The sequence below is a fragment of the Agelaius phoeniceus genome, chromosome 5 (genome assembly GCF_051311805.1).
Source record: "Agelaius phoeniceus isolate bAgePho1 chromosome 5, bAgePho1.hap1, whole genome shotgun sequence".
Lineage (NCBI taxonomy): Eukaryota > Metazoa > Chordata > Aves > Passeriformes > Icteridae > Agelaius > Agelaius phoeniceus.
The window spans coordinates 678,349-702,224 of record NC_135269.1 but is presented as its reverse complement, the minus strand read 5'-3'; the positions used below and the strand labels follow the sequence as shown (position 1 = coordinate 702,224).

The 23,876-nt window shown below is 41.9% G+C and overlaps 1 protein-coding gene across 26 annotated transcripts in view; it reads left to right on the top strand.

Moving 5' to 3' along the window:
* SOX5 (SRY-box transcription factor 5) overlaps positions 1 to 23,876 on the top strand; it is a 609,841-nt gene that overhangs the window by 514,654 nt on the left and 71,311 nt on the right. For 23 of the 26 annotated variants that reach the window (XM_077178076.1, XM_077178082.1, XM_077178072.1 and 20 more), the window contains 2 exons: positions 1,564 to 1,687; positions 13,426 to 13,511. In XM_077178076.1, the coding sequence (XP_077034191.1) occupies positions 1,564 to 1,687; positions 13,426 to 13,511 (210 nt within the window). The remainder of the gene's footprint in view (positions 1 to 1,563; positions 1,688 to 13,425; positions 13,512 to 23,876) is intronic. The other 3 variants (XM_054631416.2, XM_077178087.1, XM_054631414.2) reach the window with 1 other exon arrangement.

Genomic DNA, 23,876 nt, shown 5'->3' with positions numbered 1-23,876 from the left:
CAAACAAAACAAACAAAAAATGAACACGTGAAGAAAAGGCAGGTATTGGACACCTCTAGGATATCTGTGCAGATAGAGAACAAATCACACTTTATATGGGTTTTATCCTGTAATTCAGCTGAAAATATGTATGCCTTCTAATTAACAGGATCAGAATAGAAAGACAAATATTGAAGTAACAAAAAATGGATCAAGCTGGTTCAGTGAGTGGAGCTACATCTACTCCATCTTTCAGCCTCAGTCTTAATCTCTCACTGCAAGAATTTCTGTCAACAGCGCTCTTGAACTCTATCCTTGAAAATTGTTTCAGACCATACAGACACAGTCAGCACACACAGGGGTGTTGCCAGCTCCAGGCATAAATTAAAAGGGATGATAATCCCAAATTTTGTATCACTGTTTTGCCTGGTACCAGTGTTGGGTGAACCAAGACGTGGCCTGGATTTTAAGGAGAATAAATGAAACTAGAATGAAGTGCAAATGGTGTATTCTGAGCAGAGGCAGCCAAGGGCTGGGGCAGGTTCTCTGTCCCAGTTCTGCTGTCAGGCAGCAGTGAAGGGAGTGACACCTTTGTGAGCCCCTCAGCATAGAAGGTTCTCTGCTGATGCTCTGATTTTCTGAGTTACTTAAACCACAAAATAAATTGTAGTTTTCAAGGACATCTCCATCTCCAGTGCCTCAGCTTTAGAGCACCATTAAAATCTAGATGAGCTGTCTTAAAAAGAGATCACTCCTTCTTGACTGACTGATCTGGTCAGTACAGTGGGGTTTTTACATTGAAACTAGACATTCAGCATTTTAACCCAGCATACTTTGTGTTTCTCATCTGTGTGAAATACAGAGACAGCTTCCATTTCTATCAATTATAAAAGCTATTAACGGAACTGGGTAAAAGCAGCAGCAGTAGACATTGTGCCATGGCCCACTTCCAGCTTTGATGACTAATTTCTGCATGGCTTTAGTCCCCTGCAGTATCCACTTACAATATAATATTTTCCACTTCCTGACTTGCATGGTTGTGTAGAGTTGCTGTGCAAAGTTGAACACCTAACTCTTCAGACATTGCTGTTTGATTTGTGAGCAAAGGGTCTCAGCCTTTCTTCTGAGGCTTTATCTTTTCAAATGTACCAATAAGTGCACGTGTATGAGCAGAAAAATCACATTGGCTGTGCTGTGTGCTACTTGTGCACTTATTTTTCCTTTCTGAGGAGGTGTCTTTGTGTTTGGGCTTGGTCAGGGTGGAAGCTACTGTCTGAGACATTACTGCTGCACAGTTCAGTAAAAGAGAAGGAAGTACCCCCCTACAGCCAGAGATAAGTGAGTCATCATGAACTGTGGGGGGAATAATTAAGTGGGATATAGATATGCCTTTGTGAAACATTTCAGTTTATTTTGGGTTCGTGTCATTCATATGAGGTGTTTGGTGATGAAGATGAAGCCCCAGAGCTGATGCTGCTGGAGCACCCCAATTTGAAGAGGTGAATTCAGATCAGCAGTGAAAGAAAGCACATTGCAGACATTGTCCCCCCCAAATTGTGTGTTTGATTGTCCCTCTCTGTTCAGCAGGTCCAGGGTCAGCTGCCTCCATTGATGATCCCCGTGTTCCCTCCAGACCAGCGCACGCTGGCAGCAGCTGCCCAGCAAGGATTCCTCCTTCCTCCTGGCTTCAGCTACAAGGCGGGATGCAGTAAGTCCTGGGGGTTTCTCTAGCTGGAGTGGGTATTGCAGGGCACAGTCTGTATGAAAACAGCACCCTGTCCATGGACAAAGCCATCAGCTTGCAGAGATGAGTCAGGAACAGGGGATTGCTTGTTACAGCATGAGAAAAGCCTGTCAGAGGTGAAGGATGCGTTCCTACACAGCAGCCAAACATCTGACACAAGAGCTGCATTTGTGCACCTTCTCCCTGACAGGTCTTTCTGACAAGTGAACACGCTCATGACCACAAACTTGCCTCTGAAGAGAAGCTATTTGAAACTTCCCAATAAATTTCAACACTGTTGTAAGAAAACATGTTTTTTTCCTGAAGCAGACTGCTTGCTATTTGTGAACTGAGGGCCTATTCTAGTCTCTTTCTTCACACAGAGCTCACATTAATCTCAATGGAGGTTCTGCACAGAGATCAAAGATAGCATATGCCTTTCAGTTTGATGGACTAACACAAACTCTGAGGATATTTGTGAGAGCCTAACACTTAAAAATATAGCATCTACTTTTTTAATCTTTGAAAGATTTGTATTGTTCTCTACATTCCACAGATTTTTTTTATTTTACTTAAGCCTTCTATAGGATTTCATCTTCCTGTCAACATGATGAGGATAAATACAAGTTAAGAAATAATGAAGGAACTTTATTTCTGTGAATAAACTTAGCTAGAGCATGAATTTCATAGACCTATTTTTCATGCACTTGTAGAACTCTTCTGCCATCAGTTTTCCACTGAGTTATCCTGGACTTGCTTGTTCTCCCCTTCTCTGTCTCTGGTTTGGGTGTTTGTTATGTCCATGTCACTGTATCCATCTGTATCCTTGACTAAATCACTAATTCATCAGTTGGTTTGAGTTACTCAGCACTTGCCACTGCTGCATTTTTTGTAAACTTAGAACACAGAAAGATTTCTTTAGTTAAGCTGGCTTAGCCCACATTTTCAGATTTCTCTCAGCTTCCGAACATCACAGACACAGTACTTGAGTATTAACTCCGTTTCTTTGGCCACTAACACCTTTTCCTGATATTTTACAGACTGGGACCACTGTTGCAAGTACTGTTCCAAACACTTCCCATCCCTCAGAAGCTGCAGTGCCAAAACATGGTCTCATTCAGTTCTTCCAGTGATTTCACACACTCAGCCTCTCAGTGATTCACATTGCAGAATGTGTAGCTGTGAGCCACGCTGAATGTGAATGCTGCCATCACTGTGGGTCTGGAAAAGGTCAGCAAAGCACACTGTTAGACAGGTCTGGCAGATGATATTGTTTCCATGTTAGTCAAGTCCAGCTTGGGTAGAAGGAGCTGAGGTGTTTTTTTCCCTTCTTTGTACTGCGTGCACATGAACTCCATGATAGTCCTGTAGTTCCTGACATCTGTGGAATAATAACTCCATGATGGTCCTGTAGTTCCTCACATCTATGAAGTATTAACTCCATGATAGTCCTGTAGTTCCTCACATCTATGAAGTATTAACTCCATGATAGTCCTGTAGTTCCTCACATCTATGAAGTACTAACTCCATCATAGTCCTGTAGTTCCTGACATCTGTGGAATAATAACTCCATTATAATCCTGTAGTTCCTCACATCTATGGAATACTAACTCCATCATGGTCCTGTAGTTCCTCACATCTAGTGAAATAGATGTGACATTGCGTGTTTGTGTAACCCTGAAAATTGAAAGGCAAAAAGAGCAAAGTTTCTGCTGCTTCTGGCAGTGAGGCTTGGAATGAGCAGCGTGCCAAGCTGCAGGGCTGAGCAGGAGCCAGTGGAAAAAGGCAGCTCTGTGTTTGGTGGTTGCCTGGCATGTTTGGCTGAGAAGCTGAGGAGAAGTGATAAGTAGTCCAAAGGGTTTCTTCCTTTCACTCAGCATCTAGAGTAAACAAAAACTCACATTTAGCCACACCTGGAAAGCTCCACCTAGCTGCCTTCAAACCACAATATGTTCACATCAAGTCATGTTTTTGACAGACCTAAAACTATTTCTCCCATTTTTTTGCTTGCCCTACTGTGTGTCAGTCCACTTAGCAAAGTCTGTGAACCAGAGAGCTTTGGGCACAATTTTGTTAAGCACCTGAGTGATTCAGGAGACTAAACCTCCCTATTAAGAGTGACAAATGCACTAGGATCTAGAGAATGTCCAGCAGATTAATTTGCTCAGCTTCTGAATGGGTTAAATGCCTGATTTTCACTGAGTTTGCTTTTGGGAGCAAAGCCCTCCTAGGAACTTCCAAAGACCCCCAGCATCATCTGTACATGACTGCCAGTCTGTGGTTTAAAATCAGTGTCTGTGCCTGACAAAAATGGATCTCACTTCCACATCTTCCTCAGTCCTTTTGGAAACCTGTCCTTCTTTCTGGACTGATTGCATTTTTCAGAATTGTTTTCTGTGGCTGACTGATGGAAATTCTCTAGTGATGATTCTGTTATTTTTTAGCATTAACAACCTGCAGATAGGAATGATAAAAAACTTCATGTGACTATTCAGTTTCAGTCACAAAGAACAAAAAACTGTGAAACCTTTCATATGCTGTTCCTCAAAAAAAGTGAGATTTGAAAATTTGGGGGAGAAGGAAGAGAGACTCATTGCAACAACCAATATTTTCATAAGTAGCTAGTGATGCAGAGCTCCTTGACTTTGGAGACACATTGAAAGGGACATTTATGCTGCTCTGCACCCTGCCCCTATGAGAATTTAGGATTCCAGAAGATGTATGGGCCAGGCTTCCTGGTTGAGCATTCCCAAACTTGTTTCTGTCCAGGCTGTTAAAATTGCTTAAACTGAGATGGTTCTTTTTATGGAAATGTGTTGGGAAGGGCTTAAAGAGCAGCCTGGTCACAGTGGGAGCCTTTGCAGGGGCTGTGGTAGGAGCTGTTGGCCTCTTCAGCCCAGCCAGAATGTGTGATCAAGGCTCGGGGTGTGCAGAAGAGAAGAAATAATGAATAGCTGTACTACTGTTTTATTTGCATTCAGCTTAGATAACAAAACCTCATTTAACTTATTCAGTGCTTTCAGACCCACCTGTGCCTCCCCAGAGAGGGTGAAATGTGAGTCCCCCAATGATTTCAGAGTGAAAAGTGGGTTCCTCAGGCAGTGCTTACCAAAGGACTCATCACTCACCAGACAGAGGCTGGAAGAGAAGAGCACTGCTTTCTCTAGACATACTTTGTTTTCTGAGCATTTAGACTGAAGAGAACACAAAAATAATCATAACAGTTGATAGCAGTGGTCCATTTGGACTCCTTTCATGGCAGATACCCAAGGAAGAACAAAAGTGCACTGATACTTTATCCCCATCCTTTGCCAGGTTGCAGTGACTGAGGACTCAGGGACCTTCTAACCCAGTGGTGGCATCGCTGTGAGATGTGGTGTTGGAAACAAAGAGTTTTTCTCTGCTTGGTTCCAGCCTGATGGAAAACATTCTAGAGAGATGAAATGCTCAAAAAAATCCAGCAGTATCAGTCTCTATTATGTGCAGAGCAAATGATTCAATTATGCTTTTCCAAATATTTTTCAAAATTGGGTAAATAAAGGGAGGAGAGGGGTAAATATTTTCTCCGTGGTTACATGGCAGGTCATGGTCTTTGGCTTCCAATTTGATGTACTACATTTCCTTTTCTTTCTTTTTCCCCATAGCAGACCATGCTTGGGAGTGGCTTGGGTTTTCATTTTGTTTTGTTTTTTTAAACAGATGGTTTGCATTACATAAGGGACAATTTACACAAGTTGACACTTCCCCTTTTTTCTCTATGGCATATTGTGTGGTGGTAAAGTTGGCAGAGATGAAGGGAGGAACTTCTATTAGGATTACATTTCTATTTGAGAAAAAGATTCATATTCTCTGGTTCCAGTTAATTTTCAACCTCCATACCTAGATAAAATTGCATGTATAAAATGTTTAATATTATTATTTACAACTGAAGTACTTTTTCTTATGAGGAAAAAAAAAAGTTGGCAGTATGTGATGGGCTATATAATCCACAATTAGCAAGGTAAATACTGATTATGTACTTACTTGCCCTGTATTTACTTATTCATGCAAGGTGTGCTATTTGAAATTGAAGTTTTTTGAGTTTTTCATGCAAACCTCTTTATATGTATTTTATGATACACATAATAGGTAATTTTTAGATAGATAAATAGTGCAAATCTTTTTCTGAAGGGCTGATGTTTCAAGGTTAGTTGTTGACTAAGTTAGTGACTGGCAGCATGAGCAAATTTGAGGAGTTACCCAGTATCCCAGCTATTTAAACTGGTTTTAGCAGCAGAGCACCTTCCTTTTCAGCTGATGCTGAGATCAAACAGACTCTGATTGTTGCATTTCCCAGAGCTTCTCCCACTTTTGGGCTCCCCAGACTGGCTCAGGTCATTTAACCCTTCTTTTCTTCTCGTCTCATACCCTTATCACTGATTACTCCTGCTAGTTCAGCCCTCCTTGTGGTACTCAGCAGATAATAGACACAGCTCCCAGATTTTAGCAATGGCAAGGGAAATGTCAGCTCTGCTGAGGTCTGAGGAGCTGTTGCTGTTGACTTCACTGAAGTCAGATTTCACACCAGATGATACAGATCTGCTAGGGCCACTCTTAGAAATAATTAGAATTTATTTAGAGCTAATTAATATTTGAGAAGTGCTTTGAAAGCATAAAAATGGTGCAAGTGATAGAAGAGAAGAAGTTTTGTATTGTGCCCTTTAAAAAGTGCGTGGTTCTTCCCCTGAGCAAGCTGCTCATCATTTGTAGGTAGTATGATCCTTTTATTAATGCACAAATGGGTCTGTATGATCCTTTTATTAATGGACATATGGGTCTGTATGATCATTTTATTAATGCACACATGGGTCTGTATGATCCTTTTATTAATGCACACATGTATGGATCTGTATGATCCTTTTATTAATGCACACATGTATGGATCTGTATATGGAATATTGGAATATTAAGGCATGGCTGTATCTCCTATATAAGAGATGCTAAAGGGTGTGAAATACAGATTTGGAGAAGCACAAGGGATTGCTTCTGGGGGCTAAGATACAAAAAAGGCAGAAGGGGTTAGGATGAGAACAGTTCTCTGGGTCAGCATGGTCAGAAGGTTTCCATCTACATCTGCAGCACTGCTTGTCAGTGGTTTCCAGGTCAGCCACACAGAGTAGCCAAATTTTGATGGTTCTTCCCTAATTAGTGATGCTAAGTAGGATTAATTTAGGAAACTGCACTCCAACACTTCTTAAAACATTCGGTCATCATGTTAAAAGGAAGGAAATGTTGACTTGTGCCTAAAGGATTGTGGTGTGTTCTGTCAGTCCTAAATCTTTTCAGGATGACTGAAGCTGTTGAATTCCAGAGTTTCTTCTGTAGAAGATGAAGAACAACTCACCTTGTTTTCTAAACTAAGGTGTGCAATAAATTGAGTTATTTGGAGATTTTTAGGATTTGTTTTCTCAGGAAACAATAGTTGCCAAGTCTGTATTTCCAGCAATGGGATTTACCCCAAGTACATTTTCCAGGTTATTGGCAAATTCTCAGGAACAGATAGTCTTTTACTTGCTGATACCTGTGTTGTTTTTAGAGTAATATGACAAATTTTGGAAACAAGAATTGTTTTTCCTTGCCCATTTGTCCTGTGCCCTGTGGATAATTTGTGGTAACAAATCGTATTGTGTTTGCAGTCAGATGTCATCAACACAAGGTTTTTTTGAAAGCACTTTAATCACTATTTCAACCATATCCAATTGAGGGGGCAGAGCCTGAATATACAGTAGGTACATTTTATATGTCTTACATATCAGCTTGTTGCTGCTGGAGGTGTTCTAAATAATTCACAGAAATTTATTGATGAAATATCTGATTACCTCTTAAAATTGGCAGAATATGAGAGATGAACAAGTCAAGCCTATATAAAATTGAAATATGCTGAATTTACCGTTCATCTATGTTCTGAACAATAATTCTGATGTCTGATAAAAGTGAAGCTCTCAGTTAATTGGTTCCTCACATAATACAATAAAATTAATGTTTAGGAGTTAAATACCATAAAGTTCCTCAGGGAAAATTGCTGATGTGCCTCTGTTTTTCAGTCAGTCACATGTTTCATGTTTAATGGAGTATCATGTGGATTGTCTTACAATTTTACTTGTGCTCTGTGTCCCTTTTTCTGTCTTCTAAAGAGACTTGAGTGCTAATTTCTGATTTAACTGTGTCAGCTGACATGCAGGTCATGACAATCACCAAATCACAAGGAAAAAACATTGACATTGCTGTGTTTTTATCAGGATGGCAGACACAGAAGCTGTGTGTTGTGAAGACCACATGCTGTAGATTCTTTATGAAGATAGATGTTAGCTATCTTCCAGGGCTGCTGTTCATGCCTTGGACAGGAAGGAGCATATGACCCAAGCCTCACATTCCCCCAGGATTAGGGAAGAGCAATGTGGATAGAGCATTGTGGGTAGGCACAGCGAGAAGGAGCAGTTTTTGGTGACAGCTCTGCCTCTCAGCATCCATGGGGATGTGATGGTTCTGTGGGGTTGCAGATGTGATGGAAGGAGACAGGGATGTGGAACAGAACACAACTGAAGGCTGTTTCTAAATGGAAGAGTTCCACAGCTCCCCATCTCTGTGTGGCTTCTCCTCATTATTCCAGTGACAGCAAAGCACAGGCAGAACAGCTGGGGACCTGTTAAACAGGCTGGCAGTTTCAGCTCAGTTTCCAGGCCATGAACAATGTCACTGTTATCCATAGTTGGACAGCAGAATAAAGTCCCATATTTTTAAATTTATGAGCATGTACAAACCTTCGTGGAAATACTTTGGCTTTCCTTGGAAGCTGGAGTTTTTGAAGAAGTGTAATTTATTCTAGAGGTATAGAACAAACAGTAAGAAACGTGCATTCTGCAATCATGGATTGTTCTGTGTGGCAGGGCTGTCTGAAGGCTTGCAGTGCAACCTCTTGCTTCAGGCAGGGTCATCAAGGAGATGGGCTCAGATCACTCAGGGCTTTATTCAGCTGGGGCTTGCCAAGCTCCAAGGACAGGGAGTGCAGCTGTTTGCACAGCTCTCCACATCTGGCTGTCCTTGTGGGGAAGGTCTGAACCAGTTGGGATTTCCTTTTGGAAGCCACTGGTGGTGTCTTCTTCATACTCTTTTTCTTGTTAATTTAAATCCAGAAGTCAGGGAACACTGCTCATGTCTTCCACAGCCTCCCATTCCTTTTCCTGCATGTCCACCATCTCACCAAGAGGATGAGAGGAACGTGAGGTTGATAATAAATGAGTGGGGAGAAGAGATGCAGTGCCTTACCTGTCAGCTGGCCATCAGCTGTGATTATTCATTATAAATACGCTTAAGTGATAAATGGAGTGTAAAATTATTGTGGATTTTTCTAGAAGTTGTCAAAAATAGGGGGAAAGAAAACATAGAATTCCTTTTCAGTCAACAGAATGTCCTGTAAGAAAATGGTTATTTTGGTATTTTTCATGGAATTTAGTTTAGCATACTGGTCTTGCAAATTATAATTTAAGAGTTAGGTTTTGTTTTGTACTCTTCATATTCTTTACACTGTTTTCTTTTCTTTTCTTCCATGGTCTCCAACTTTTTTTCATTTGCTGTCCCTGAAAGATAGGGAGGAGAAAAACAATGAGTTTTTTTAAAAATCTCAGGGAATAAATGCCCTACTTCTCCTCTTCTGGTATCCTTCTTTTAAGAGAAGAAAATTTCAGGGAAAAAAAAAAATTCAGTGTTCTATTGTTTCATATAATCAGGTTCAACTTTAAAATCCTGTCAAAACATTATAATTTAACATTAGCATGTAACTTGATTTATATAGCAAGTAAGACAATTGTGCCTGCTCTGAAGAGCTTGCAGCCTGTCAGGAGACAAGACAAGACACTAGGGGGGATTACACCATGAAGGAGAATAAATGAGATGAGTGACAGAAAAAGGAATACAAAAAACATCTTCAGGGTTTTGGTGAATGGAGCAACAGACATTATGTTAACTCTTATGCTTTATTTTCACTTAAAAAATTCCTAATGTTTTTTAACTTAAAAAAAATTCCTTTGATAAAATTTTGCAAAACATATAAATGGTTTTAGAGCCATTGTTGTATTTCCACAAGTACAGAATCATTTCATACCTGTGAGCTGGTAGCCAGTCAGCTGAAAATGAAGTTCCTAAACACAGAGCTGTGATTTTGTGTGCTGGGAAAAAAAATGTCCCCTTGGCTCTGGACCACAGCTTAACTCTGCAGAAAAGGGTTTTCAGTGGAGGATCACAGGAGAGTTCATAGAAAGAGTGGTTTAAAAGTGAATGTGCTTCATGAAAAATCCTCTTGTAAGCAAGATCTTGGAAGATTATTTTGGGCAAGGATGAAGGTGTGATTTGAAATTGAAAGAAGTTGCAGTGCATAAATTATCAGGAAAGAGGTTCTGGGTATGTTTGTGGAAGATGGACCAGAAGAAGGATTGAGAAAGAAATAAAGTTTTGGCACAGAATTGAGACACAGCCTTGTGCTCTGGCACTGCCCACAGTGGGCACCAGTAATATTCCTCTATATTCTGATATTCCCCATGAATTATCCCCCCTCAGCTGCCCCAGGCTGACATTTCCCCTTCCCTTCTTCAGCTGCTGCATCACCAGTGCATGAATCCTGGGTTCTCTTTATGGAGCCAGCCTTGAAGAATTCTGCTCTTCAAAGTGATGTCACCAGCTAGCTGGGAAATAATTATGTATTAGGCAATAATACACCAGCTAATGAAATGATTTTTACCTTGTTGTCACCATAAAAATCGCAGCCTTTGATCTGCTCCATGTTTTACCATATGGCCTACTAAAGAAAAACAACAATAAAACTTCTCTCTGCTGCTTTGTTTGTACAAAAAGTCCACACATAACAAGAGAGGTAGTTTGGAACATGAAATGACTGCACAAAATGTTTCTTTTGGTGGCTGATAGATGCTCCTGCCTGCATGCATTCGATTAATAATGAATTTTGGAAATGGAAATGTAGTACGGTTGTTTGAGATTTTATTGGTGCTTTCAGAGGTACAGACTTGTGAGTGGCTTGGGAAATACCCATTTCTGAGAACTGCCTGTCTTGTCTCACATTCCTGAAATGCTCCTAGAGCTTGGGAAAAAAATGTAGCTACTTCTTATATCTAAAAATAAGATGTAATGTAATAGTTGAGACATGCATTTCCCAGATTTCAGAATTAGCTAAAACTGTTTAGTTAATAAGGTCACTGTGATATGGGAATAACTTTTGGGATACAATGAAAGATGCAGTATGTTCTAGAGCAACAGCAAAAAATGTGTATTTATCAGACAAGACCGGAGATCTTTGCTGGCATTTTGGGGGCTGGCAGGTGCTCCTGCACCATGTGGGGTCAGTATGTGAGTGCTTCATGGATAGAGTTCCAGAACCTTCCCTGGGTCTGCAGAGCTGTCTGTGGGTTTTGATCTTGGCTCTTCCACTGGGCTGTTGGTGGGAATAGTGGGATTTAGGATTAGCATGATGGGCTGAGGCTGTGTGTGGAGAGAAATGTGGGAGAGTGCATGGAAGCTGATCTTTTAATATCTGTGTTTTAATACAAATCATTCAGAACTAGAAATTTAATGGGCTGTAAGAATCAGCATCCTGCTATGAAAATTTCCCTCATTCTTTGGTTTTTTTTCAGTTGAAAAAATAAAAATTTTGTCTTCTTTCACAGCTGTTTTTTGATCAGAATGTCTTCTTTAGGAGGGAGTTTTGGAATGATGCTGAGCTCATTCAGTGGTGCTGTGGAAGCAGCTGAACACCTCTGTCCTTGATTCTCTGGCCACTGTTTCCTTTTCCTCTGTGCCCTCACGTGTCTGAGGCCACTGCTTAGGTCACAAGGTAGCTCTCCAGAAAATGCCAAGTCAGAAAGATTTTTTAATTCAGTCCCTGATAGGAAAAGGCAGGTGGGTGCCTCAGAAAGCAAAATAAGATTGGAAAACGTTAAAACAGTGGCTTTCTCTGGGGAAGAAAAAGAAAGCCAAGCCAAGCATGCTAGGAAATCTGTTGCCCATTGACAAATAAATAAATAGAATTGTTGCAGCAGAGACACTTGGGAATGGGGATGCCTGTGGACATTTTGGGACATTTTGGTTTGCATTGCTTGGCTGGCCAGCTCTGGATAGCTGTGAGGCTTCAGTCAACAAAGCATTACTTAAGGTGTTCTTAAATATAAACAGGGACATTTATTTAAGTTAAATATCTGTTAGGATGCTTTGCCAGCCCAGTTGCTGTTGGTCCTCCATTACTAGAAGTTGTGGTGTTTAATTCTTAGCAAGAGGAGATCAAAATCCTTGAATGACAAGGTGTAACTGGAGAAGATTGCATTATAAAAAGGGAAAATAAACATTAGCCACTTACCTGAATGTGTGTACACCAACACAGCTTATTTCAAACATTTAAAAAGAAATTACATAAATTTATTTCCCTTTGTTTTCTGTTTCCTGTAACTAAGGCTTGATAACATTTGAAACTTTAGTTCAATAATAATTATTAATGATTGTACAAGCACCCCGTGTTACCTCCTTAATTGTCTTTTGTATTTTTTCGCCCAGTTTATTCAAAAAAGCACAATAAATGGGAAAATTTTAATCTACCTTTTTTATAACATGTACAGCAACATTGAGGTAGATTTTCCTGATAGTGTTCTGCTTTTTCCATAGTCTGTTTTTGTGCTGTAGAAATCAGGCATGCCACCAGAACATAGGGACATACAGAAACGCTGTAGTGAGCCTTATTTGGATGGAAAGCGTTAAAACATTTTATACCCCAGAGAAGCAATATAATGTGTGTAACATTTCTTAGTATTTTTGCTAGTTTTCCTCATAGTTTTGTGGATGGGGTAGTATGAAGTTTATTTTAAGAAATCAGAAGTGTTAGAGTTGACCAGAAGTGAGCTCTCCATATCATTAAAATGAGCCGGTCTCCATCTCAATTTTTGCCATTTCGGTTAATTTTCCTTTGTAAATGCCTGCAATTTTTCTTAAAACCTTTACTGGCTCCTTTTATCTCATTAAGCACAATGCAGTTCTTACTAAAAGTTGAAGTAGTTTTCCTTCAGAAGCAAAATTGAATCTCAAGTCATGAAGTGGAGTTGGTGCAGGGATTTCAAAGGCTTGTATCTGATTTCCTTAGCTTCACGTGCTTTTTCCTGTTGCAGGATCAAACCCTGCCACTAAAGTGAGATTTTTTTCCTCTCCTGAAAGAAAACAGTGTTCAATTGAGTGCCATTTCTGCTCTGCGTGAGGCTCAGTTTGCTAACAGTGAGCGGAGTTTAGTTAACTTCATATTTTGGACAAGCTTGTAAATTTGTTCCCTTCTAATGCTGTGATCTTATCAAGGTTGTACTGTTTTCCTTTTCTTCTCCTCCACCCCCATCTTCTTTCTTTCCTTTTTTTGAAGTGCAGCCTTCTGATCAATGTGCACTTTTTTTTTTTCCATTTCCCTAAATACATCATGAAAAAGGATGAGGTTTCCGCCTTAATTGCTTGTGCCTTTTATTCACATTCCTCTCCCAGCCAGAATTGTGAAAAGAGTGTTAGTAAAAGGCTGCACAATAGAGCTTTTCATTAGGCCTCAACAAGGCACACAAAGGAAGGCTTTTGGAAAGAGTGAATGCAGGACTTTAATTTGCAGGTGGAGAGCAGATAAAAGGTGCTGACGCCTCTATTATTCTCTTACTTAGGTGACCCCTACCCCGTTCAGCTGATCCCAACTACCATGGCAGCTGCTGCCGCAGCAACGCCGGGCTTAGGCCCTCTCCAACTGCAGGTAAGTCCCAGCTCAATGCAGGGGAGGCAAAGGTTAAGTAAATATGAAAACCAGTTTTCCTTTCCTGTGCAACACAGTGCAATTAACAGGGGTCTTCGGGCTGTTCTCTCCGCAAAGAATTTGCATCTTGAGCAGAAGAGTCATCAGATGATAACACGTTTTCCTCTCACCATGCTGGAAGTTTTTGTTGCTTTTTTGTGTCCCTGTTGTCAAGTTAACTGCTTTTAGGTTTGTACTTTGAGTTTCCTCATAGCAGGACGTTTGCTTTTCTTGCTGGCGTGGTTTAACCCCAGACAACAGCTCAGTGCTACACAGCCACCACTCTGACTTCCCAAAAGTGGGCATTGGGAAACACAAGGTAAAACCTGGGGGCTGAGATAAGAACAGTTCCATAAATGATATCTAGTAAAATGCAATAGTAGTAATAGCAATGATTGTAATGGAAAAGAGAGAAGAATAAAACCCAGGAAAACAATTGCTCTTCACCTGCTGACCAGTGCCAGCCTGTTCCCAAGCAGTGGTTGACCCCATTTCATTGACTGAACATGATGTTCTCTGCTGTGGAATATTCCTTTGGCCACTTCAGGTCAGCTGTCCCAGCTTGCTGCCTCCCAGTGCTCTTGTGCAGCTTCTCACAACCTGAGAAATCCTTGATGTAGGGTAAGGACTGCTCAGCAACAGCCCAAACGTAGATGTGTTACCAAACGTTATTGTCATCCTAAATTCAAAGCACAGCACTGTACCAGCTGCTGAGAAGAAAGGCAGTGCTGTCCCAGCTGAAACCAGGACACTTTTCCATTAGATTGTTCTCCTGCAGGCTGTAAAATACCAAAATGCTGGGATGGATTGTCAGGCAGAAGAGCTCTGTCCTGACAAGCACTTTTAAACTGCTTAGAAGTCGTTAACATGATTATGTCCTTTGAGGCCATAAGCTCTTCAGAGCAATAACTGGCCCCTCCTACTGTGTTTTATGGTACCCAGAGCATTTTAGGCACTGCTGTAGGGCAGATAATTAGTGATAATTCTAATTTAACATGGACAATGAGAGAACAGGTGGAAAGATACTGAAGGGTTGGAGTTGTTTTCAGCTACAATAAAGAGTTGACCTGGTAGCCAGATGTATCTGATTGAGACTTCAGTATTCTGAATTTTGGAGGCATTAGGCTGTCCATGGGTCTTAATGCTAGCAAGTCTGGATATTCCCAATCAGCCACACAGCCCTTGGAATTGAGCAAGTGTGGTGTCCATTGCCACAGTGTGAATTTTGGTACCTGTTGTGTATGTTGGGCTGGTAGGAGGAGGCCAAGTAATATTTGGGACTGAGAGGAAATCAAGATCCAAATGGTCTCTGATTCTGCAAAGTCTGGATTGCCATTCTGTCCTAGAAACATGAAAAGCCCCAAGCTCTGCACTGCAAGTGCATCTCCCTTTCATGGCTGTTTGGAGCAGCAGAGCTCTGTACCTGCTTGGGCAGGCTCTGCCTTTCTGGCTGGGCTCTGTGAAATGCATCCTCCAGCCCAGCTTGGCCCACACCACTGTGTGTGGAGCACACATCAGATATTCCAGTTGTTTGGCCAGCCTGCTGGAGCGTGGGACACAGTTCTGGGGAAGATTTTTTTTTTCTTTTGCTTTATTTTATTTTATTTTACCACAGCCAGCGGAAGTGAGCTGAGTTTCACAGAAATAGCTGCCAGTGTGTAAGCTGACACATTCCATGCACCACAGAGGTTAATACATTCATTCCTATTGTGCCTTTGTATGAAAAGCAACATTGTCTGTGTGGTAGTTCTGATTCTCTGAGTTACAAATACTGTGGGCGGCTCAGGAATCATGGGAGCCATAGAAGTCATCCCTCTGAAATGAATTTTGAGGTGTTTCAGTATTGATAAAGTGCTTTTAATAGCCAAACACACATGAGCAGACATATGGAAGCAAGAGGGAGGGAAAAAGGAAAAGCAAACATGGAGCTAGCTAGCAATGCAGAAACAGCACTCTGATTCTAATTCTTATCTCTTCAGTCATTCAAGCTGGTCCTAAAATAATGCCTCAGTGCTCCAGTGAGATGGTAGGATGGTTTCCTTTCATTTCAGGACCAGCTTTGGGCTGTATCTATGTGTGCTGTGGGCTGAAGTATCCTGGTTAAAACAGGCTCTATCACAATACCAGTTTTCTTGCTAAAAGGTGGGCTTTGTGCAAAAGTGACTGCAGTCATGAGGATCTTTGGATGAGTTTGGGTTATGGAAAAGTTGAGAACCTCAAAGGCCTCTTGTTTCTGTGCAGAGGACATTAAAATGAAAATATTGACCAAATTCACCTATGTTGTTTTGCTACATGTCTGGAGTTAGAGGGAGAGTTTGGCAGCCAGTCACTGGGAGAGGCTCAAATTCCTGACTTAGCAAACTCTCTTAAATGTTTCAGATCTGATCTCTAAGGGCATGTATATGCTAGAAATAAACTGAAGCTGATTGTTCTTCACATCTTACCAGTGATTTTTAGCTATCATTGCAGTCTATCTGATAGAAATTGGACATGCCTCTTAACTTCTAGTGCCATTTGAAAGAGTCAGGCTAGATTTGCTTCTGGAAGGGTTTTATCATACAGGATTCAAAACAGATGCCCACCTATGTTAACATGAGTGGAGCTCAGCTTAGTTGCTAGACTAGAAAGACTGTGCCTTCCAAACTCTGTTCAAATCCAGTTTAGCTCAATGGTGACTTTGTTGAGTCATAAAGAAAGATTCATGTTTGAATGTTTTTGCTCCAAACCCACCTTTAAGTGTCTTGGCAGTCTCTTTCAAGGAGGAACTCTTCTTACTTCAGACATTCCCCTGCTTAACTTATAATTCTGGTGTTCCCTGCACACCCTGTGTCATCTGGTCATCAGGCAGTAAAAGGTCAGAAAAGTGGCATGTTCCCTCTTCTCTTCCCTCTCTATCCTCCCTATCACTCATCTTTCAGACTCTGTGTACTTGAAGCAGGGGAGATCAAAGGACCTGACACAATGCTCAGTTTGTTGCTCCCAGCAAAATCTGATACACAGCGTTATCTCAGTGAAGACAAAGCCAAGGAATGTCTCTTGTTTGTTTATGGGACAATAAACACGGTTTTGTTATTTCACTAGAGAATTTTAAGTCGGGTCATGGCTTCAGCAGTGTACTGTGAGATCAACAGGAAGTGCTTTTTTTATCCCTCAAAATCGAGTTTTTGTTTTTGTAAATGAAATGCACACTGCATTTATAGAAGAAGAGCTAGCACCTGGTTGTTCCTGTGGCAAAGGAGCTCTGTCAGTGAAGATGCAGTCCCTCATTTTGAGGTCCCCTGTTGGCTTGCAGTGATGGATTTGGAATCCAAAGCCCCCGTTCCTCTCCCCACCTCTGAGTCCCCTCTGGGGTGTCCAGATTCTGATATTTGCCCTGTGGGATTGCCTTGATTCCCAGGATCCACAGAGAGAGCAATGGCTCAGTGAGGATGGAAGCTGACCCCCCTTGCATTGTCAGAGGCTGTAAAGGAAGCAGAGGGATGGGGCTGGAAAAGCTGGAACTGCCACAGTGCAAGCTTGAACCTGTCCTCTGATAAAGCTCTGTCTGTCAGCCCCCTGTATTCACTCATTCCCATTTTGAATGACAAAAATGCCATTTGGGGGGAAAAAAGTGGTTTCAGTTTTCCTTTGTTACTGAGAAAAGTCAGTCCGGAGCATCACTGTGGTGAAATCCCTCTGGGTAAGCACAGGGTTTCTTACATCAAGTTTTCCCCTCATAAACATCACCTGGTCTTGTTCTTCAGGAGTGGTGCAGGATGGCAGCTATGTTTCAGATGAGAGAAAACTGAACATAAATTGTGACTGTGTTTTACTGAACAGGGCTAATGACTCAACAGTACTGCTGGATGCCTTGTATGATGTTTTCCTGTGTGCTTCAGCAGGCAGGGGAATTCAGTTCCTCCACCCTGGAGATCAGCACTGAAAGCTGTAAACAGAGATGTGGGGTAGCAAGTTTTGCACAAACTAAACTGCAGGGTTTGTTCTGGTGCCAGTCATCGTGGGCATAGCTAAGTAGGAAATAGATGTTACTGTAAATCTGAGCAAATTCTTTATAAAATTGCATCTGAAAGTTTCTTTTCTGATAAAAAGTTTTTTGTGAGTAGTTTCTGAGCATTAGGAAAGAGGGGAACTAATCACACAGCGTGAAAAGTGAGAGGAATCTGCACCATTGGGAGTGGGAATGGTTCAGATTTCCCAGATTGCTTGTTTGATAACCAGATAGTGACAACAACTGATTAATTGGCAGTGACACAAATGCTTTATATACCCATAACTCCATTGAGAGATAATGCTGGATGAATAATGACAGCTGCCTGTGCAGTCCTACTGTATGGACATTTTGTGTCCTGTCAAAACACCAGAGCAGTCTGATGTAATACAGACTTCCTGCAAACATCTGCTCTTGGAAAAAAAACACCCCAAAAAGTTGGGAGTGCCAGCACTCAAACTTTCTTCCCTCTTCATCTCAGTGTGAGGCAGGGCTTCATAATTATTTGTGCTTGTGTTCAGCATCATGTCCAAATCTGTCAGTGTGTGAACCAGGAGAAGCTGCCATCAGTGTCTGAGTGTGAAAGCACTTGAGCTGGGTCTGAGCTCTGGCCACCAGTCCTTAGGAGAGTCCTGGATTCTCTATTTCTATAAAGATGAGGACCACATTTAGACCTTAAACTGTCTGACCAAGTTTTTTAGTGTCTACTTCCTTATATTAAGAACACAGTTCAATTGATTTTTCTTACTACAGACCTGTTCTCTTAGTTGTGTGGTAAGATGCATACCAGGGACTGGATTTAAATGGAATTTTAAAAACTGGACCACAGTTTTGGAAATATTTGGACCTCAAGCAGGCACTGATGTAAGAGATTAGATTTTGACAAAAATTAAGCCTGTTTGGAGTTTGAGGGCTGTGCAGGATTGTTCACCCTGCTGTTATTTAGGTGACAGCTCAGTACAAATTTTCCTTTGGAAAGCCTTGCTTGTAGGTATCCCAAGGATCCATAGCCACTGGGAAGGACAGAGCACTCTAACAAGTGTGCAGCTGCTGGTCAGGAGGCAGAGTGTTCCAGTGGTCACACAAGTATTCCATAAAACATCTGTTACTCTGGAACAAAAGTAAAGCATGACGTAAAAGTAAAATTAAAGCCTTCTCAGTCAGAAACCTTTTTTTTCTTACATATCAGCTTCCTTTTGGCTTCTTCACCATTGCAGGGATGAGCTACAGATAGATCTCCACTTACCCCAGTTCAGGGTATTTCTCTGGAGCATCTCCTTGAGTTTCATTTGAAATGGTGCTGAGGACAGAAGTTCCCCTTGCTCTTAAAGAGATATTGCCATATTGGCATGCATTAATTGTCAAAACTGGGGGTTTTTTTGCGTATCTCTTTCTAATTTCTTGCTATAACCTCTATTTATAACCAGTTTTGCCAGGTTAGGCAGTTGACCTTCCAGTGTTACAGCACCTCAGATCTGTGAAAGGAGACTCTGAAGAAGCTGTACAGACACTGTAGTGGTGCATCTGAATATTGAAAACTTTATTCTCCCCTTGTTTTGGGAAGTCAGGTTGCCAGAGCTGCAGAGACATCTGAATTATTTCTGGTGAAGGGAAAGTCTAGCACCCCATTATTGTCCCCAGTGAATGCAGCCAAGAGAGGGCAATGCTTCATCCATTATTCATTTACTCTGCACTGGGGACCTCTTTGGGATATTGCTGTCACCAGTTCTTTGCTTACAGGGAAGTAAACTGGTTTTTAGCAGTGCAGGGTTATTTCTTCTATTTGCTGGGCAGTGTCTTCCTTTAAATACCATCTAAGCTGGCTTTTCAACAGCGAGAGCATCCTGCCCCTGTTTGTTTTTTACTTTACCTGTCCTCATTAATTGGACTCTGACTTCATTGAATCATTAGTGCACAGTTTAATTACAATATTATAATACTCATGCAATCCACTTAAGTATTAAAAAAAAAAAGTAGAATTAGTTTTTTCACTGTAAGCACACACATCTGGGGAAAAAACAACCAATGCAGGAAAAGTGGCATTTCTCATTAGCATAGCCAGGAGATGGCAGTTGTCCATCTGCCATTAACTCAGTGCATGGCTGTGCTGTTTGCTGTGGCCATCACAAATAACAATAATAAGAGGAGTAATAAAGCAACAGTTATTGTTGGATGCCCTTTTAAACAGTTTTTTTTTAAATTGTTGCATTATGCAGGTTATTCTATATTTATTATATATATTCTATTATATATAGAATATATATAACAATTATTATAATCTTATGTATTCTATTACATATAGAATATAGCATATTCTATATATTATTCTATATTCTCTGCTTCTGTCTGCCACTTCTTTCTGGCTGTGGCAGTGAATTGTTGGCCACTGGGTATTTGCCACCTGTACTGCACACAGGTAGCCAAGGTGGGTATTTCAAAAGTGTCGCTGAAGACCAAGGTCCTCCAGCTAGAAAAATGGGGCCCAGAACTCTGCATGTAAAAGAAGCTGCAGCCATCTGACCAGGGCGAATAGCTCTGTGTTGTTGTGGGGTAAGTTGTCTTCTAAAAGTTTTATCTTTCCAAGGTTTCTTAGTGATGGTTTTAAGATACTCGGTAAACTCTAAAAGTAAGGTGTGGGGTGAGAGGCCGTGGATTGTCAAGAGCACCTCTGAAAAATCCCAACATTTTTTAAATGAAAAAGTTCTCAATTCACTCCAGAGCAAGCCTTGCAACTCCAGGTGCAACCACTCCTGTCTTTCTGGATACCTGCTGGGAACCAGAGGTTGTGGTAGATTGTGTAAAAGCCTGAGCCGCAGAGCACAGCTCAAATAAATCTTGTTCATGGTGGGTAAGTGTGCTTTGGAGTTGGCATTTAAATAGCCCATCTTGCCTTTGATAGAATCTTACACAGCTTTATGGGTAAACCCAATATATTCTGTGAAAATAGATTTGGATAAAAAGCTTGATCACATCATTTTATCAGAATCCAGTCAATGTAGGGAGGACGGTGATTACAGAAGACTGCATGGAAATGCTTTGTGTTTTATTGACACTGTGGGTATCTGAGAACACAGCACAGTGGACATTTGCAGGCAGTAAATACATATGGTAAAACAATACCATGGCTACTCTGTGCCTTGTCAAATTAGAGCTCCCTCCCCTCTCCAGGGGAAGGAATTAGCAGGGGGAGCACATTCATTTTATCTAGATTAACAGTCCTTTCTGCAGAACTTTCAGACTCCATCTGTATCTATGAAAAATGACAAAAAGACTGGAAGATGACCAGCCTGTGTGCCTTGCAGTGGTGGCTCAGGCCTGCTGCTTGCTAGCAGAGCTCTGTGTGCATGAGTGAGTTTTCCTCCAGGTCAGGCTGAATTCCCTCTCCCCCTCCCTCCAGGCCTGAGTCTGCAGGGCAGACAGACAGAAGCACACATATGATTAATACAGCACAGCTGCACGAGTGACTCATTTGCATATGTATTAATAGAGGCAAAAACAACAATTCAATTACACCCAGAGCCATTCTGCATACTAAGAACATATGCAAATGGGCTGCAAGGAGTGCAGCCAGCCTTCCCCCTGCTCTCCTGAGCTCACATGGGCTCAGCACTTCTCAGCAAGGAAGAAAACCTGTGAGGAGATGCTCAGGCAGCTCCTGCTCCTCCTGCCCCACCCTGGCTTCCTAGAAGCCATTTGGCCAATGGAAATAACATCTTTTCTGTGTTATTCCCTATTTAGCAGCCTTCAGCTCCATGCTGCTGTCTCTTTACCTATGAGCCTCAGCACGAGGACAGCAAATCCTTGTGTTCTGTATGCACACATTTATCCTGTTTCCTTTCACCTCATCACTTGTGTTGTTTCCATTTGGCTTTGTCCTTCTCTGCCACAGGAGTTCTCCTCTCATTAATTATCCCAAAATAACCATTTCTGTGCCTTTTTCTTGTAGGGACCGTGTATGTCTGATCACAGTATTATTCAGTGATTTTCTGCTAGGGGACCATTAATCCTTTTAATGGTCTCAGAGAAGTTGAGCTGTTGTAGGTGGAACTGTTCTATCACGGTGCATTGGTCTTTGTCTCTGCTAAGAAAGCTGTGGAGTTCTCAAATGGCAAAGGTGAAAACCCCCAGGTGCTCAGTGGTCCATCCTGCAGCTGATGGGGAGCCTGATGACTGGTACAGAACCTGATTCTGGTGACAGGAACAGATGTTCTCTGAGCCTTGCAGGGTTTATTGGGCAGTAGCTTAGAGCAGCTTTCAGAAGCAGTTGGAAGTACTGCAGCACTGGAGCTTATGCTATAGGAGCACTTCAGCTGTAAGTGAAATTTTTTAGCTGTAAATTGTTCCCTAACTTGGTGTTTTAACTAAAAACCATCTCTGTCCTCAGTGTGCTTTTCATAGAGGCCCTTCACACGCTGTAAGGTGCTGCAGAATGTTAGGCCATGATCCATAGCCAGTATCTCAGTTTTTGGGGAGGTGAGGCGTTGAACACTGACCTGCATGGACTAGTTAAACAGAGCTCTGTTTCATGTGGAGAAGAGATAACAAGTCACTAAAACCTTTGGAAACCTGACAAAGCATCAAGATGCCCAGCTGCCCTGGGTGGCAGCCTCAGTGTCCCTGAATTAGTGGCTATTTGTGTGAGACATCTCCATGGTGTGAGCAGGGAAATAAAATAGGTCATGCAGGGAGGAGTGTGTGCCTGTCTGGCAAGTGTGCTCGGGAGGTCAGGCCAGCCTTCATTTCTTTTCTCCTGCAAAAATGTTACACTTGCTCCTTTTTGGGGTTAGCCTGACAGACGGGAGCAGATTACTCCTTGATTATTTATAAGGCATTAATTTTAGATGAATATTGCTGAAGTAACTGACATCATAAGTAGTTTTAGCAGCCAGCAGAAGAGCCTGTTTGCAGATTGGAATATGACAGGCTTCACTTACTCAGTGTCCTGAGACAAAGTCTGAGTGTTTGAAGGAAGAGGCAAGGAGTGGAGGCACCTGTGTCAGCCAGGACTTGGTTTATGCTTCTGTGCCACAGAACCCCAGCTCCAGACCAGTGGAACTGTGGTGTCAAAGCTGAGTTCAGCAAGACAAAACCAGTGTCAGAACAGCAGCAGTGGCAGCACCTGCCTGCCAGTGTCTTAAGCCAGGGTGGGGAAAGACCTTCTGAGAGTTCTTACACTGCCCCAAAGTAACTTCTGCTGTAAAAGAAGTAAATAACAACCTTCACACACACCTTGAGATTCTTCCCTTCCTATAGTGGCAACAGTGCAGGTCTGTGAGGTGTTTGTGTTTCCCATTGTTTCTTGGCTTACATTCATTGGGAATTAATGCTCCTGGGAAAGGTCTGTATGAAAAATCTGGTAACGGAACCAAAAAAACTTTCTTTTTTTCCCCCCCTTACTTTGTGTCCTTTGCACATTCCAGACACTGGGTTTTGAAAGAGTTGGCTTGTGCTGCTGGTTTTCCTATTATGTTGTTTGCTCTTTTCAGAGGGATGTTGCTGAAAAGAAGATTATATAATCATGCAAATCAGATTGTATAATCCTGAGCAAACTGTCCAGAGGGGGGAGAGGAGGGGAGCCACACTGAGTGGAGCTTGGCTGGCTGGGGGAGCTCTCTCTGAAATCACAAACTGGGCCCTTCTGGGGCTCCTGTGAAATGTGGAAGCTGCAGTCAGCCTGGGAAGTTTTTGTGAATATTTCTGGAGTTCACCTCTCCTTGCTGAACTCTGCCAGCAGTGTGTATTTACAGTCCCCAGCAGAGCAGCACAAAAATCAGTGATGTGCTCACTCTGCAGTGCCTGTGGGACAGGGGGAACCCTGACAAACCTGCACTAACTGGTACCTGCTGATACAGACCTACTGCTGTGGGCCCACAATCAAATTACTGCAGTTATAAATCCTAAAACATGGCTCAGGAAATCCTCTCTGGGAGTGTTGCTCTCTGTTGTGCCCACATCAGATGACATGGTTTGCTGTCAGATGCAGGTTGCTGTAATATCTGAATGTGCAAGGATTTCTATTTGTGCCTTATTTCTCCCTACAGTCTGTTCCATGGCCATTTTTGTTGCCCAAAGTGCAGGTCACTTTCAGGAGCCAAGGCAGAAGGGGACAGGAGTGAGCAAACAGAACAGTAAATGTGTGCACAAGGAGTGCATCTCTGGCCTGGGACATGAACTGCATATGGCAAGAACTGTGCAAGCCTTTGGAAGTTTCTGAACTCTTACCCTTTCTTTTAGTAAGTCTGATTGCTTGCCAGCTTGACTGTTAGCAGCCAGGGTATTTAATCACCCTTTTATGAATGGGGGGCTGATATTGGGCACAGTTTGAAACTATGAAATAC